Source organism: Channa argus, chromosome 5, assembly GCF_033026475.1.
Source record: "Channa argus isolate prfri chromosome 5, Channa argus male v1.0, whole genome shotgun sequence".
Lineage (NCBI taxonomy): Eukaryota > Metazoa > Chordata > Actinopteri > Anabantiformes > Channidae > Channa > Channa argus.
In genome coordinates, this window is record NC_090201.1 from 14,059,684 (window position 1) to 14,076,130 (window position 16,447).

Sequence of the window (16,447 nt, forward strand, 5' to 3'; positions counted from 1 at the left end):
ATTTTACTGTGTTCAGTATTAATTAACTGCACCAATCCACAAATGTTGGTAACACTTTTGAGGACCTTAAAATAATAATATATATAATAATGACTCACGTGTGGTGACTCTTAGAGACACTGGGGTTCCCTCTCGGTTTTGGACTAATGCCATGACTTGCACCTCATACTGAACTCCAGGATCCAGCTGGTTTAAATCCACTGCTGTCACATCTCCTCCCACCAGATGACTCCTCTCATCACCACCTACATAAGCACATTGCATATGCAACAGTGAGTTGTGTAGTTTCTCACAATCTAATTAGACAGTCAAGCACGGTAGGCATACATTAAAATAAACTTGATTAATAATCCTTTAATTTCAAGTAAAGTGTTTACAATTAATTACTCTTGATGTGTGCAAACAGCCGTAAGTGCTGTGAAATAATTCTATCACAAAAACATTGCAGACAGTAATAAACCCACCATCTGTTCTCCTCCAAGACACACGATAGGCTGTTGCTCCCTGCACACCAACCCAAGTGATTCGGACAACCTCTCCTTGGGTCTCCTGGACTTGCAGAGATGTGACAGTTCCTACCACAGACTGATCTGATCCTACCAATCAGGAGGGGAACCATATAAAGCATTGCTTTCCTACACTCATACACTGATAGTTTTATCTTGTATTACACCACGTACTGTTACTATGTTTCTACCAAAGGACACACTGGACAACAGAATGACCTATTGAGATGTCATTTGTACCTGTTCTGACATTCACAGTGGAAGGACTCCCCTCTCGAGAGTCACTCAGTGTAGAAACTAACACGCTGTAGGCTGAATCTGACTGTAGTCCATCAATAGTGAAGGAGGTGACATCAGGGGCCACATTACTAGTTCTTTCAACTCCTGCAACAAGCAAAACATTTTTTTAGAAGAACAAACCTTACTGTCTTTAACCTGCTTTACCCATTGAGCTTCCAGGCCGCCAACATTGCAGAGAAATGGAAACCTATATCCAGTATCTATTCTGTTGTCATCTATTTGGATGAATTTTAGCTCTTTAAAATAGTGTGAATTTATGCCAACCATCGTCACGCCGCCAGGTGATCTTATAGCCAGTTGCCCTAGGGGAAGGTGACCATGCAATGCGTATCCTCTGGGATGTGACATCAACAATGCGAAGTCCAGAAACTGATCCACCATGGGGATTAGTCCGAGCAGACAGTTTCACCACCTCACCAGTGCCCCGATCGACAACAGCTGCAACACCAATTACCAGTGCTTCATCTGGTTGCAGGCCATCTATAGTAAAGGTGGTGGCCTCCGCTCCCAGAAGACGGGACTGCTCCGCACCTGCAATGTCAGACATAAGAAAATATAAAGTTATACATTTGTAAAATAAATAAATAGAAGTTAAGAAGAGAATAAAAGGAGAGAAAAAAACGTATAAATACATTACAACACACAACACTTACTGCTGCCTTGTCTCCAAGTAACCCTGTACCCTGTTGCCCCAGTAACACCTGTCCAGGCAATTCGAATTCTCCGACTGTTTACGTTTATCACTCTAAGATTAGTCACTCTGCCAGCAGCTTGCTCTGAAACGATAAGAATACAGTGCCTCATGTTGCAAACATTAAATGTTTAACTCAATTTAAAATTAGTTTGATAATGGTTAACATCTTGAGCAACTACAGGGAACAAAGATGTTAAAGGACAACAATTGGAAAACAAACAAAAATACATAGGTGTCAAGTACAGCACACAGAAGCACATTGTGTCCAGACTTGACCCACCTGGTTTGATGAAGAAAGTGACTGCATCTCCTTCATTTTCACCCACTAGTGCTGTGAGAGTGACACTATATGAAACTCCCATTGTCAGGTCTTTGAGGTCAAGAGTCGTCTGGTTTCCAGGAATAATCCTTATTACCTCTGTTCCTGCTGAAATGACATAAAGCATTTAAAAGAGATATAGCCACAACGATTCTTTAATCCCTACATGATCATTGACAATCATATTACTGTGTAATGACTAAATCCACACACTGTACCTTCTTCGCTCTGAATAATGATTCGATACTGAGTGGCCCCAGCTACTCCCGTCCAGCCAATTCTGACAGTACTGCCCAAAGATTCCACCACTTGAAGGTTAGACACCCTTCCCACTGGCTGTTCTTCTGCAGCATGGGGGAGACGGTTAGGATACTCATAAAGAATAAGCAAAACTCGGAGTTTAGAATAGCTGAGTTGCTGACCTCTGAATGATGTGGAGACAGGTGTGGCCTCCTCACGATCTTCGAATAAGGTATACAGATTAATGATATATTCTGTTTTGGGCTGAAGTTCTGTTAGTTCATAGCTGCTAGTGCTTCTGGGAAAGGTTAGGCTCTGGACAAGGCCTCCTGGAGACAGGGCAAAGGTTTAAAATGAGTGGCTTCATATATACCTATTGTATCTGCGTATACTTACTACGAGTTGCAACTTGAAATCTAAATTTTTTATATTCAATTCATGTAAGTTAAATCATGTTATATGTGAATAATGAAGTCATTACGATACACATACCTTCTCCCTCCTTCCACTCTAGACGGTACCCTTGAGAAGATTGAATGACTCTCCAGGTGAGACGGATGGAGGAGGGGCTAGTCGTTGTTGCTCTAAGCATCTGCTGCTCACGAGGCTCTGAGGGAAAAATGTTATGTAAAAACGATGTAATTATCTTAAATGTTGGGAGTAAAGCTCTATTTCCATCAATCCAACAAAGAAAAATTATATAGCAACACAATTCAGTAACTTGGTCCAAATAAAGTCTATGATTATGAAAGATGCCTACTTCAAAATCAAATTCATTTTATATAGCCAAATTTCTAAATCACACATGGGCTTTAAAATCTGTCAATGACAATGACATCCGCTTTACTTAGATTCTCCGATCACAGAAGGTAAAACATCCCAAAGAAGCCCATTAAAGCGAAACAAATGGGAAGAAACCACAGGAAGAGAAGGAGAAGAGGGATCCTCTCTCATGGGTAGACAGATGAGCAATGAATGTTGTTAAAAAGAACAGAGCGAGATTTACATTACGGAACTAAAAATTGTAGTAAGGTATATATGGAAAAAGATTTAAAATTAACCTTCTTAGAAGACTTTTTTTTGTGGCCTGTTAGTACTGATGTCACATACTGATATAATGTATGTTGCATCATACCTTATGCTGAAGGGTCTGAAGGCAGACAATCACAAAACGGATAGAGAAAAGTGCTCAGTGCATTATTTTTACCAAGTTCTGCACTGAACAGATGCCAATACTCTTGCAATTGACAGTTAAATACCAGTTAAATGTATGATAAATGTTCAAGTATTTATAAAGACTTAAAAGGCTGTTTCTCGTATGTGATAAACATATGTCAACGAAAAGATCACAAGTCTGTGGAAGCACACAGGTCAGTCAAGCCCCGTCTACAAGCCCATAGCTGATTAAGAACCAAACAACGATGTGTCTTTTAGGGCAGAGAAAGACATGGCAGATATATATATAGTGTTATAGTTTTAATGTACAATTACTTTCCTTGACTGAAGGTTATTGAAATGGTTGAGAATACAGAAAGACATAAACATAATCTAAAAATAAAATTTTACTTCAAAGAATTTTGGTATCAATGAATATGTCAACAACATAATTGTAACCAGATGCATAGGCTTCATTCAGTGTGGTCTTGACTGAGTCACCAACACAACAAACAGTTGTCGCTCCACTGGTTTACACAGGAACAAACAAGGGAGAAACATGCTCAAGTAAAGTTTAAGTTACTGTGGTTTATGGTATGTACATGTATTTACTGTGGTGTAGAATAATGTATGCATTTCTCTTCTTTCGTGCAGTTCTAGGCACGCAAAGGTTTTTAGTCCATTGTTTCTGTACAGTAGAGACGAGCAGTGACTTGACTTTTCATATACCACTGGTCAGACGTCAAACTGAAGTGATCCCAGATGAGTATTGCTCAGAAGAGGCATATGGGGTGCGTGTAATGAGTGTGCAGGTGCACTGGAAATATTTTCTAAACAGAATTAAACAGTGCAAGAGTGAGAAACACCAAAGAAGACCACTGGCCATCTTCTCTGTTTCGTTTCCTACCCCAGTAACTGGCAGGACAAAACGACAACACCTATTTAAAAAGCATTCTTTCATTGCAATTACTGCACTAATTTAGAACCGCAAAGGGACCCCAGCATGTCATTAAATGTAATTAATTCTTCTAATTTGTGTAACTGAAGTGCTTTTTCTTGTGTCCGCTACTGGAACCACACCTACCGAGCTTAAACTTAGCAGTGGCTCCGGGGCCCTCAATGTTGCCCTCATACAGTGGGATTATAGTAATGATGTACTCAATGCTGGGCTGCAGTCTGGTCAAAGTATAAAACTCGCGGCCACCAGGAACCTCCACAGTCTCAACATTTCGTCCTTTTTGGATACAAAATCAAAAATCATGAATGCATGCTAATATGGAGAGACATATCATAACTGAATTGAAGTATGGTGATGTGTTTTGTGTCTGCTCTGTCCTGACCTTGAAAAGGTCCCCACACCAGACGGTAGAACTGTGCACCACTGACACCTTTCCACCGCAAACGAACACTGTCCTCTGACTCAGTCTCCACTGATAACTCCTGCACTGCCTTGAGGCGCACTGACACAAGCAAAAAACATAAATACAAAGAAACTTAGAATAATATTTGCTAATTAACTGAAACCCATTCCCACAGGGAGACACTGAGCATTATATATTTTATCAAACAGAAATTTTAAAGAAACAAACACTTATATAATGTTCGTCTATTTTGTACCTTATTACAACATGCACTAATGTATCACATTGTTCCTTCTTTGATAACTAATATAATAACAAGCATTCATCATTATTATCATCATATTACAATACCAAATAGGTTGGACTCACATGTGCGGGCACTGAGGATTGCTGGGGATGCAGAGTTTCGAGGGAACAGGGGGTAGAGGCTGATAACATACTCTGTGTCGGGCTGAAGTGACTCCAAGGTGACAGATGTGGCGACTGCAGACAGAGATGTCTCCATCAGCTGAGCTGCTGGCTGACCTGTTCTTCCAACCAGGACAAAGAGACGTGGAGGGCATGGAAAAGACTAATTAGTGCACTAATAGCAATCGCAAATTATACTGCACAGTATGTCATCAGACAAACTGGCTGACAATGCTCTGCAAAAACTCAGGATGTGTCCTCACTTAATTAAATTCAGAAAACAATACATGACTATGGCAGCCTGCCAACTGCTGAGAAGTATTGTTCACAGACTCATATGCTGCCCTTAAAATGCAATTAGCTTGGTAAGTGCTGAGGTTTGGCTGAGAGAGGCTGAGTCTGTGTTGTGTGCATGTCCTGTATATGCTTGGGTAGCTGTCAGTATCTGTCTTGTTTGTCTGAAATATTAGTCTGAAAAGGTGCATGCTTGCTAGAACTGGCAGATACGGAAACAGGCAGAAACATCACACCTCTCAGAACAGGTTACACATTGACCTGTAAATACTCTCACACAAATTCTCCAACATTACAAGTCAGAAGAGCAGCTCCATGTGAGACTGGCACTCCTTCCACATGCTCAGTGGGAGAAACCATCAGCCCTCAGGGGCCACTTTTCTCAACTTAATCATAGCAAAGGCACCCAGACATCCTCACATTGTTATGATCTTTGCCACACCCTGCCCATGGAAATGTAAGGAGCAAATTATTTGAAATCCATGACATATAGTACCTAAACATTTCTTCTATTTTCAACACTGGTGATAATGAATTGTATTTGGCATTTTAAATGATAATTAGTCAATAAAATCCTAACTGACAGTCAGTGCCTTAGGGAGCTAAGGTGTTAGAGACGCTCATGTTCCCCTTGCTCAGCCTTGACTGCTATGCATTCTTGACATGTTTCCAACTTGCCACCAACAGGTTAATTGTTATTGCCCACTGTACTAGTTCCTCTTGTGTTAAATTCTACTGTAATCCTTTATTTTGATAAAATCAATGTCATAGTCTGTCTGTGTATGTCTGTTTGTCTTGGCCCTGAGTTAGAGTGGCAATCTGTCCAGCGTGTAACCTGCCTCTCACCCAGTGACAGCAGAGATAGGCTCCAGCCCTACGTGACCCTGAACAGCATCAGCAGTTAAAGATGATGGGTGGATTGATGCATAGATGGATGGATGAATTATGTTGTATTAGGTAACATAAGTGCTTGGTATTAGTTTAACATTTTTCTGAAAAAATAATATGAAAAATGTTGGGAAAATAGAAATGTGTAAGTCTAAAGCAGCCATAAAAATAAACATAGAAAGAGACTGAAGTAAAACAAAACAGAGATACGTATGTGTGTGTGTATGTGTGCCTGACCTCGTGGTCCATAGGTTAGTCTGTAGCCCTGGATAGGAGAAGAAGGCCGGTTCCAACCCAAAGACAGGGAGAAGAAGTCTGTTTTAATCAGACGTAGACCGGAGACACCTGGTAAGGTCCCTATATGTGGTGGAAAGAAGACATTGCAGGTGTATCTTTTGGATAAGCTTGAAATGACAGAATTTGTCTCGTGAGAGAGGTTGCATTAGCATTTTGGCAAATGTGCCTCTACTGACATTTGAGTCCTTTGCTTTTTACTCACTAGTGCGCTGCTTTGCAGATGTGGACTCGCCGACACTGTTAGGGTATTGGGCAATGATTGTCACCAGGTAGTCTGTTCCTGACCTTAGCTCTTGTGCAGTAAAGGTCCTCTGATTGGCGGGGACGGTCTCCTATAGGGAGAGACAGAGGTCATGTTTTTATAAATAGTCAATCCTAAAACAAGTTTTAGCAAAGTATATGACTAGCTTAGCCATGGCATTCCTCTGTCTTCATCATGTGTGCCCAGGTACACAGAATTTCACTCTTAGCTGTGCCAAATTGTAATCTCTACAGCATCTGAATAAGATCCACCCATTTGACATGTTTATACTCAGCCTGAGGCAGAATAGAGTCTGGCTCCTAAAATGGCAATTAGCTTCTTCAATCTAGGTCAATCTGTTCTGCCAAGCTCCATGTTTCAGCTGAATTTGCTACAACTTTTCGACTTACCTGTAGCAGTTCTGCTGTGATAGGCTGACCCAGGCCGGAGAGTGGCACATATTGGACCACATAGCTAGTCACAGGACCCCCTGCAGGATTCCAGCGAAACCTGAGTGTGTCAGATGTCTGTGCTGTAAACTGAATGTTAGATGGACCAGAAAATGCCTCTGAAAGAAGAAGAGAGGATGCAGCAGGAGATATGGATTCATAATATAAAATACATTCTGAGATAATAGAGAACATTGTCACGTTGTGGTAAGTTACACATACCATCATTAGCGTAGACTCCTCCTGCTCTGGAACAAATTTGGGGGCTGACAATGGGAAGAAGTGTGTTCAGCAGTTTGAATTCCCCAACAAACGAGGTGAAATCACTGCTGGGCTGGGAGGAGATCTGAGCTAATTCATTTCTGTCTGCGCTCTTTATGCCTGACAAACACAAAAGTTGGATATGTAGAAAAGAAATCACAGTGAGTAATAGGCAAGTCAAAAATAATTCCAAACACCACTGAGTAAAAGTGAAGAACCTACAGATAAGACACCTACCAACTGCAAAAACATAAACCCCTTGACTGCGCAGCTTCTGTGCTGGTTCCTGCACATTGTCCTGTGACTTCCCATCCGTGATCAGGATAGTAATCTGAAAGTTAAAGAGGACCCGCAGGTAGGATTAAACACACAAATATGTGTAATGCTGTTTTACTTATTATTTTAAAAAAAAAACATAAAATAGCAGCTCATCAAACCTTTGGGACATCCCGACTAGATGTAGGGTTGAAGAAGTTATCTGCGACAAATTTGAGACCAGCACCTGTGCGTGTGTTTCCACCCTTATAGTTGATATTCTGTACAGCGTTAATGAGCTCAGTGCCGTTCAGGTAGGTAGAAAGGGTAAATTCAACCCTGGAGGGGAAACAAATGTACATCAATACATAATTCTACATTTGCAGTAAAATGTTGTATACTGAATAATAAGGTAATAATATCATAATATTACTAACCTGGAGGTTTCACTGTACTGTATGGCCCCAAACCGTATCCCTGACTCGCTGACAGAGCTGGCAAATGGCTTGACAATTCCAGCCATAAAGCCCTTCACCTCCATAAAGTTAGGTCGGCCAATACTTGCAGATCCATCAACCAGGAAAACAATATCTGCTGCTTGCACACTATTACACCTGCCTGCAAAGTGACGAAGGGTACATGTGAGAATCATGAGATCATCATAAGATGTAATGTACATAGAGCCAAATAATAAAACATTTTTAAAATGATAGTAAATGTTGGTTAAAATAATATGCATTTTACCCTGAGCTTCAGCCTGTTTTTTGAAGGACAGGAGCAGAGTCACAATGAAAATCCAACTCCACATCTTCACAACCTGGGCACAGACAATACATCCAAACATTTTACTGTAATTACACTTGAAATACTTTGGAATAGGTACAAAACAGTCTAACCAAATTAGAGATGTGGCGTCTGATACTAATTTCTCATTATTTCATTTATTTGTCATTTATTTGTTACTCCTAATGTCAATCCTTGAGGAGCTAAACATAATGTGTATAAGCTCACAGACCTGTTTCTATTTGGACAACACTGCTCAATTGTCCTCCTCCCCTTGTGTCTACATGATCTTCCATCAGTCATTTACACCTCAGCATATGCCGTAGGGAGATCAGACCTATTATTTGTTAGACTGCGTTGCCCTATAGTTCTAATCATTGTTCCTGCCTGTACCTGTTCTGACCCACCTTACATCTTTAATATCCTGCGTGCTCGTCTTGTCCCTTTGAACATGTTTGCCTTTTTCAAATGTCTGTCTAACAGGTGAGGTTTTATTATACCAGCGAAGCTTTATGTCTGCTGTAGGTCCAAGTGTTTATTGTATATTACAGTGTGAAGTGTCTAAGCACTGGAGCTGGCATTGATCTAGGGGTTGGCTGGGTTGGGTGGGGGCAGCGCCCCCCCTTGCCAAGGTCTGGAGACCTATTGTTAATATAACAATACAATTCGTAAACAGTTAAAAATTTTATTTTGCATTGGTGTTTTGTGTTTGAATTTGCCCCATCAGCGATAATAATATGACCACCATTTTGTCCATTTTGCCACCAAAACAGCCCTGATCCATTGAGTCACAGACTCCACTAGACCAGACCTCTGAAGGTATGCTGCACTACCTAGGACAAAACCATCAGCAGTAGGTCCTTGGGAATATCCAGACGTGATTCTCCATGTTCTCCAAGTTCACATGTGAAAGAGGCTTCAAATAATTATGCAACATAGGTTAATAGGTTATGTCATATCAACATAACCTATTAAAATACTGCAGTGCAAAACATGTAAAATACAAAAAGTGTTTTTCACTTCTATGTCAAAATAAATCACACCTTTTGTAAAAGTACAAACTTACAAACATACAGTTTGTATGAAATAACATAGGTAATTTGTTTGTTTTTGTAATAATGTAGACATTTGATCCAAAGATGACCCAAACATTAATATAAACCAAAAGAAATTTTGCTTGAATGTCAAAAACAAAAAGTAAAACACACTTTTTCTCCCCATGACACAATCTAAAAACATTTTATATTTGGTTTTAGCAATGTCACTTTGCAACTAGTTAAGCCATACAGTTGAGTCAAGGTATGTAGCTCACTGGATGTCATCCAGGTCAACAAGGTCTGCATCAGGTGCTGGGAAAGCAGGGCAATCAGATGAGAAGTGGGCTACTGGAACAAGAACCGATTACAAGACTAAGTACCTTCTACTACTACTACTACAAAAGTCTACTAAAAATGTGAATTCAGCACAATACAATCCCTACTACGACCATCAGACTAGCAAGCTGATATACACTGCAGCAACTGTGATCCATGAGATGCTTGGCTACAAGTTCACCACAAGCCATAGTGAGCAGTATTCTCCATGGAGAAGAAGGATGGAGGCCGAGATCAATGATCAATGCCTACTAGCTAAAGACCCTACCTTCACTTCATGAGCTCCTGGCAGGACAGTGAACCAGCTACTGATGGATGGAGCCCACCCTGAGTGAAAAACCCATAGCCGGAAAGTCCGGATGCTGAAGGAGCCCTAAAAGAGGACAGTCCCATCCAACTAATGCTCAACAACCTGAGTCTGAAATACATAGAAGCTCCTGTGAGAGGCTAAAATGAGCAAGCGGGTTCATGCTTGCTCAATACATGAGCTGAATAGATGAGCAAGACCCAGAAAGGAATTGGTAGTAACACCTGAAGCAACCTGTGCACTACCTGGAACCCTATGACTTAGTGCTTCATTAAATGACTCATACATGGATACTAGAATGCCTGAAACTCTAAACATCAATGTGACTCTAATCTTTCATCAAGACATATACTAAAGAGATCCCGGCCTGAGACAATCCAGTCCTTAACAGTGGGGTGCAGGATGCTGTGCAGGATGCCATGTATGCCAGACTGGGCATACCAGGAACCTCTGACCATAACCTCTGATTGAACCTATGAGTGGGCAAAAAACAGGGTACAACCTGGAAAGGTCACCAGTCTGTTACAGGGCCATACATAGAAACAGACAACCTTTTACACTCAGACCTGGAATATGCCGATTTAAAGTGACCAATTAACCTAACATGATATCTTTGAATAGTGGGAGGAAAACGGAGTAGTGAGATGAAACCCACTCAAGCCCCGGGAAAACATGCAAACTCCACACAGAAAGGCTGCTTCCCTCAGCTCGATTAAACTGGGGACCTTATAGCTGTGAGGCAGCAGCAGTAAACTCCATTAGTTTGACTATAAATGCCAGCATTACAATGTCAGTGTGTAAAAGATTAAATTGCATCTCATTATTGACTAAAAGTGTAACAGGGTCTTGCATAAAATATGACGTATTTATATTTCAGGTGCTCAGTGTTTAACCAATAAATTGGTTGAAAAAATTCTTACTGTTCCAAGAGTTTCTTTCTGTACATACATTATAGGTCTATGTTATGACCACAAGCTCTACAAGGGGCAGAGCACTGATGGGACATGGTACAACCAAACTTTACATAAATATATCTTACAGACCTCTTTTTTTTTCAAAGAAAAAGATCATACCACTCACCACAGTATCCTTCTAAAATGTCACTACTGGAATCAACTACAATGATTTGTGAACATTAAGTATTTATTAACTGGTATTAATTGTTTTCTCCATGTCTCCATTTGGTTACTTTATTCCCGCAGATGTCAGAATCTTTTAGTATATACCATTCATCTTAGAGACATAAGGAATGTACAACTTTTAATAGTAGATTTCTTAACGTGACACTAACCTCAGCTCATGAGTTATGAACAAATTATTACACTTAATTGATTTCAGTGACAGCACACATTGGGGAAAAGGAAAGCATTATGGATGTGGAGCTTCATGACAATCTCATGGCAATGCTTAGATAGCTGGCAGATGTTGAGCGGAAGACCTCTATGATCTACTCTGTAGATCCAGACTAGGTGAAACAAACAATGTCAGGAGCAAAACCTTAAAAAAACACTAAATTCCATGAAATCAAATGTGTAAAGTGGAGCAGGAAAAGCAGATAGAAGTGGTTTTCTAAGCCTGCAAAGAAACACAGGTTGTTGTCATTATTTGCCATTTAGTTGAAACACCAGCTAAAGCCAGACTGATTACCCTACATCAGAACTGGCCCACATGAAAGACAGCTGCAGTTTCTTTACAGGCTTGAGAACACAGCAGACAGGAAACAACACTTTCTTCAATTAGTTTTTGTGCAAAGGCATAACAGGAAGTATACACTGGCAATTGCATTCTCCACAATTGTTAGAAATTATATTCATATATTAAATCTGTTGCCCCGTCAGGGAACAGTTTTGGTTTTGTCCTTTAGCTGAATAGCTAAGGCGCACACCACATGACCACAAGATGCACTGTTGGATTGTGGCTGTAGACTGAGTTATAACCCTCTCTGCTAACCCTCACAGAATAAGTGTACAAATGTAGCAAACTGTACTCACTCTACTACATAATAATACTTTTGTATTGTATACGTATAATATTATTGACACTGCAAAAATACTAAAGACCTAAATAACTTAAATAGGCCCTAGAGTTAGATTCCTTATTTTGTTTTCTTTTTCTTCTTGCTCTTCTTCATTTAAAAGAAAGCTTTAGACGTGGCCTGATGCTATGGAGACTCCATAATTACTTGTAAATGTTAGCTGGCAAGCCCACAAATGCAACAGTGTGTCCCAAACATGCAGCACACACGAGACTTAATATGTTCCAAATGCAATGTGTCTTCCTATTTGAGGATCTAAGGAATATATTTTAAAACTGCATATTGAAAGACCCATAAAATGTAATTACGTACGATTAACTCCTACAAAATCACGCTGTCTCGCTCACATTTTATTTTTTTGAATGAAATGAATGAATGAAATCTAATGAAACAATGTTTATCTCAGTTTATATTATTTAGAACAAGTGTTTAGACCACTGTTTATAGTGTATATGCACATCCCATTTTTAAGTAGCTACATACTGGCTAACTTAACAGATCATAATTAAAAAGCATAATTATTTGTCGTCATTAAAACACCATCTGATAACTAAATGAGGTACCTGTAAATGCTAAGAGAATAACAAAGAGCAGATGTTTATTCAATTTTTCCTTGTCTGACTCTAACTAACAAACTAACAAACTCTAGTCTATCGTAAGCATGAAATTCTGCTGGTATACAGAAAATTTATAATAATTACTGAAATAACTCTTTAACTAGCCCACATGCCAGCTGTGGAAGGAACTCACTCCCTTTGCTTAACCTTTTTATTAAGGCTGCGTGAACATATTGAACAAGATGGGCGGCTGTAGCTCAGTTTGTAAGGCAGTTGAAATTGAGGAGGGTTGAGTGAGAAAGGGCATCCAGCATAAAAACTGTGCCAAATCAACATGCGGACAATGATCCGATGTGGCAACCCTGAACTCACGGGATAAGCCGACAAAAAAAAACAAAAGAAACATATTGATCAAGATTATATTAAAAACATTCTAATGGTGGCCTCCTCACCTGGAATTTTAAAGGCATGAAGTAATTAGTTTATATGTATGGCCACACCCCACTAATGGTCACCTGGGAATTAAGTCACATAGGTTGAAAGGTCAATGACCCAGAGTCATCCTTTGCTGGGAAAAAAATACCTGTCCACAAAAGCACTGACAGAGGAAGAAAATGCCTTTTCTTGGATAGCAAACAGAGATTAGGACTCATTCGTTTTTGGTTGGAGCTGTGCAGATGACAGAGCTGTGCGATTTCTGAAAGCTTTTCTCAGGCAGGGCAGGATCACTAAGTTGTGATTTAGTACAGATGCCATTCTCCCAGGGGGGTGGCAGGCCACCGGCTACTGCAATGTGACAGAGTGCAGTATTGTGTAAGAGCCAGATTTAGAGAGCTTAACATCAGTCCAAGGACACAGAATGACACAAGTGGGTAAGAGACTGTAGGGTCAAAAAGAGGACAGGGTGTCACAGAAAATGACAAAAGTCACCTGAAACTTGCTAACACAAATTACTGGCAGCAATAAAAGAAGAGCCAGACTCAAAGAGAGGGGAGAACAAACCCTTGATCACAAAGCCTCAGGTCAAGTATCACTCACATCTGCCAGAAATGGATCATTAGTCCGTTTCTTCATCCATACAAATTACAGAAAACAGCAGCTTTTGAAAATCTTCTCTAAACGTTTGTTAGAACAACATTTAAAAGAAGCTCTTATCCTTCTATTTAGGGAATTTCACAAGCTTTGTGTAACAAATACCAGATGGGCTGAATCTGGGAAATCACTGCATTCAATAATGAGTTGTCCTTTGTAAGACATGAATGAACAGTTAAAGAGTAACCTCCTGGCTTATATTTAGTTTAATCCAGTATAAATACAGTTAAAGAGCGGTTTAAACCACCAGTAACAATCAACATAAATTGATATTGACTTTAAATAAAAATCCTGGCTGTATAATTCCTATACAAAAGACACATCGTTCATCAAATCGACGGAGAACTACCGCCGAATCTTAATAGATCTCAGCTTTTAAAGAAACAATGAGAAACAATGAAATGTGTGGCTGTTTTAAAATAGTGTGTTGTGTTGTGTTATAATGTGTTGTTGATGTGGCTGTCATAGCTGGGTTTCTCCCGAGAAAGATTTGCAATCTGTATGAACTTCTAACTGTCCAAATGAAGGAAACTTAACTAGCACTCTGGAAGAAGACCTAAAATGTTTCCGCTAACACATACAGTAACCAGCAGCAGTCTTCCATAAATGAGATGCTTGGGATGAGTCCGGAGCCTTTAATTTCCACACCGAACAGCAAGCGCGACTGCAGCAACACAGTAAATAAAAAGAGAAAAGGGAGAGTGAGTGGGAGGATGAAAGTGAAGCAGAGAGGAAGCGTCTAATCAGTACTGCTAAAAGTTAAAGAGGAATTATAAAATATATATATATATGTCAGTAGGGGATTTTTTTCCTGTCGGATGTGCCAAACCGCAGTAAAAATATGGAGCAGACAGTTGAAACCAATGTAGACACAAAGGCAGAGGAGGAAGTGGAGGAGTTGGAATCTCTTCCTCTGTGCAGCATCATGGTTTGCAGCAGGAGTAAGAATCCCCGCTCACTACAGTAAATGAGTTCAGCTGAGGTAAACATGGTTTTCCACTCCCTGATATCCCATGCAGCTGTAATCAAGTGCTGACAATGTTCTAGAGGGAATAGTGTTCCTGTTTTTGTTTGTTTGTTTTATTGTAAAAAATGCATTAAAATGTTGTGTGTGATTTTGAGCATTACAATGTTTTTATTGTTGACAATTTGTGAGATTCTGATATAAGATATTGTCTGTTTTCCCATTAAATCTCCACAAAGGGTGACATGCACGAGATGAATGTTCTGCTCAGTCTTGTTCAAAGACTTTAGCTGCAGGCGAAAAGGCTCAGTAGTGGTGTGTTGGCTACGATTCAGTGCTACAGGACTCACCGGCCTGCCTGTGTGCAGGATAAATCAACCCAAATTTTCATCTCTACGTGTGTGTAATGTACATGTGACTTTAATGGATCAATGCATCTTAAATGCATAAACGCATAAATCTTTTTGTACAGCGCTTCACAAGTTTATCTCCCCACCCTCATCTGTCGCCCCTGCTCCGAATTACCTGTGGATCTCTGTTCCATACACCGGACCACAGCCTGCCGCACTGCACCTTTCCACCTGTGGCATATCCAGCCTACAGACACTGGCAAAACAGTCGTATTAACTGCTTCCGATGTCCAATGTCACGGCTTCAAAAAGTAGTAATAAACTCCACGATACACATCCACGACAGCCGCTCAGTAGCTGACCTCGCCTGCGCGCATCCCTGCAGGAGACTGTCAAGATTGCAAAAGCTATTTCTGATTCCCGAGGCTGCCTCGTTTGCTTAGCGTAGGCTGAACACAAGGAGCAGCGAAGAAGCCCAGACTTGTTCGGATGCCTGAAGGAGACACCTAAGCGCTCCCTTTCTCCTTTTTTTTTCACAACCTCATTCTTTTTTGCCTCTTATCCCTCCTGCTCATGCTTGCAAGCAACTCATATAGCCTATCCATGTGAAACATGTGGAGCTGCAACATTACCTTAATAATTATCTTACTTTTCTAGGCTAGACAGGAAACTCCAGATCACATGATTTCAAGCAGCTTTCTTTATTCATGGCTCATCCACGTAGCTTCACACTCACCTGAATTCATTTGAAGCAAGTACTTGATAGTAGACAAAAATACTAAACACTTGTGTTTAAGCTTCTGTAGTAGATGTAGATTTTTAAGTGTTTGTGTGTCCTTCTTCTCAAGGGAAAGACTTGGTATGTCAAGGTAAGGATTTAGAGACAGAGCACTCGCCTTCTTGATGACCCTACTGATGACCAGGAGAGGGAAGAACAGAAAAAGGACAAATTCTTCCGCACCTACCTGACAACGGGAAAGAAAAGGGTTTACTGTAGTTGGCAGGATAGCAGACTGATTGGACATATGCCAGAAATTGGGTGACCATTCACAGAGAAGCCCCCGTACTAACACAAACCCCAAGAACATAAAGTATTTCCCACAACCCCTTCTAATAGAAAGTCCAAATCCTGCCACTTCTCTGTAAACTCTTTTCCAGTAGCAGCTGTGGTTTTTATGTAATGCCAGTGTCAAAAACATTTTGTATGACCTGTTCTAAAGTCAAATTTGATCATTATAGAAGTTGTAATGTAAAATATATATTGGTCTTCATAAAAATTCATATCTTGATAGATACAGTTAACAAACAGTCCTTGATT

At 40.2% G+C, this 16,447-nt stretch overlaps 1 protein-coding gene across 3 annotated transcripts in view; it reads right to left on the reverse strand.

Moving 5' to 3' along the window:
- Positions 1-15,641, reverse strand: part of col7a1 (collagen, type VII, alpha 1) — a 55,587-nt gene extending 39,946 nt beyond the window's left edge. Inside the window, exons 1-21 of one of the 3 annotated variants that reach the window (XM_067505020.1) lie at positions 15,305-15,638; positions 8,413-8,485; positions 8,106-8,286; positions 7,851-8,007; positions 7,651-7,744; positions 7,375-7,533; positions 7,114-7,271; positions 6,665-6,794; positions 6,403-6,522; positions 4,945-5,100; positions 4,555-4,674; positions 4,299-4,448; positions 2,552-2,668; positions 2,242-2,388; positions 2,038-2,163; positions 1,781-1,927; positions 1,460-1,582; positions 1,071-1,337; positions 747-890; positions 465-596; positions 99-245 (exon numbers count right to left, since the gene is read on the reverse strand). In XM_067505020.1, the coding sequence (XP_067361121.1) occupies positions 99-245; positions 465-596; positions 747-890; positions 1,071-1,337; positions 1,460-1,582; positions 1,781-1,927; positions 2,038-2,163; positions 2,242-2,388; positions 2,552-2,668; positions 4,299-4,448; positions 4,555-4,674; positions 4,945-5,100; positions 6,403-6,522; positions 6,665-6,794; positions 7,114-7,271; positions 7,375-7,533; positions 7,651-7,744; positions 7,851-8,007; positions 8,106-8,286; positions 8,413-8,476 (2,839 nt within the window). In that variant the 5' untranslated portion in view covers positions 8,477-8,485; positions 15,305-15,638. Of the gene's footprint in view, positions 1-98; positions 246-464; positions 597-746; positions 891-1,070; positions 1,338-1,459; positions 1,583-1,780; positions 1,928-2,037; positions 2,164-2,241; positions 2,389-2,551; positions 2,669-4,298; positions 4,449-4,554; positions 4,675-4,944; positions 5,101-6,402; positions 6,523-6,664; positions 6,795-7,113; positions 7,272-7,374; positions 7,534-7,650; positions 7,745-7,850; positions 8,008-8,105; positions 8,287-8,412; positions 8,486-15,304 lie in introns of all 3 variants that reach the window. The other 2 variants (XM_067505019.1, XM_067505018.1) reach the window with 2 other exon arrangements.
- Between the last annotated feature and the right edge of the window lie 806 nt (positions 15,642-16,447).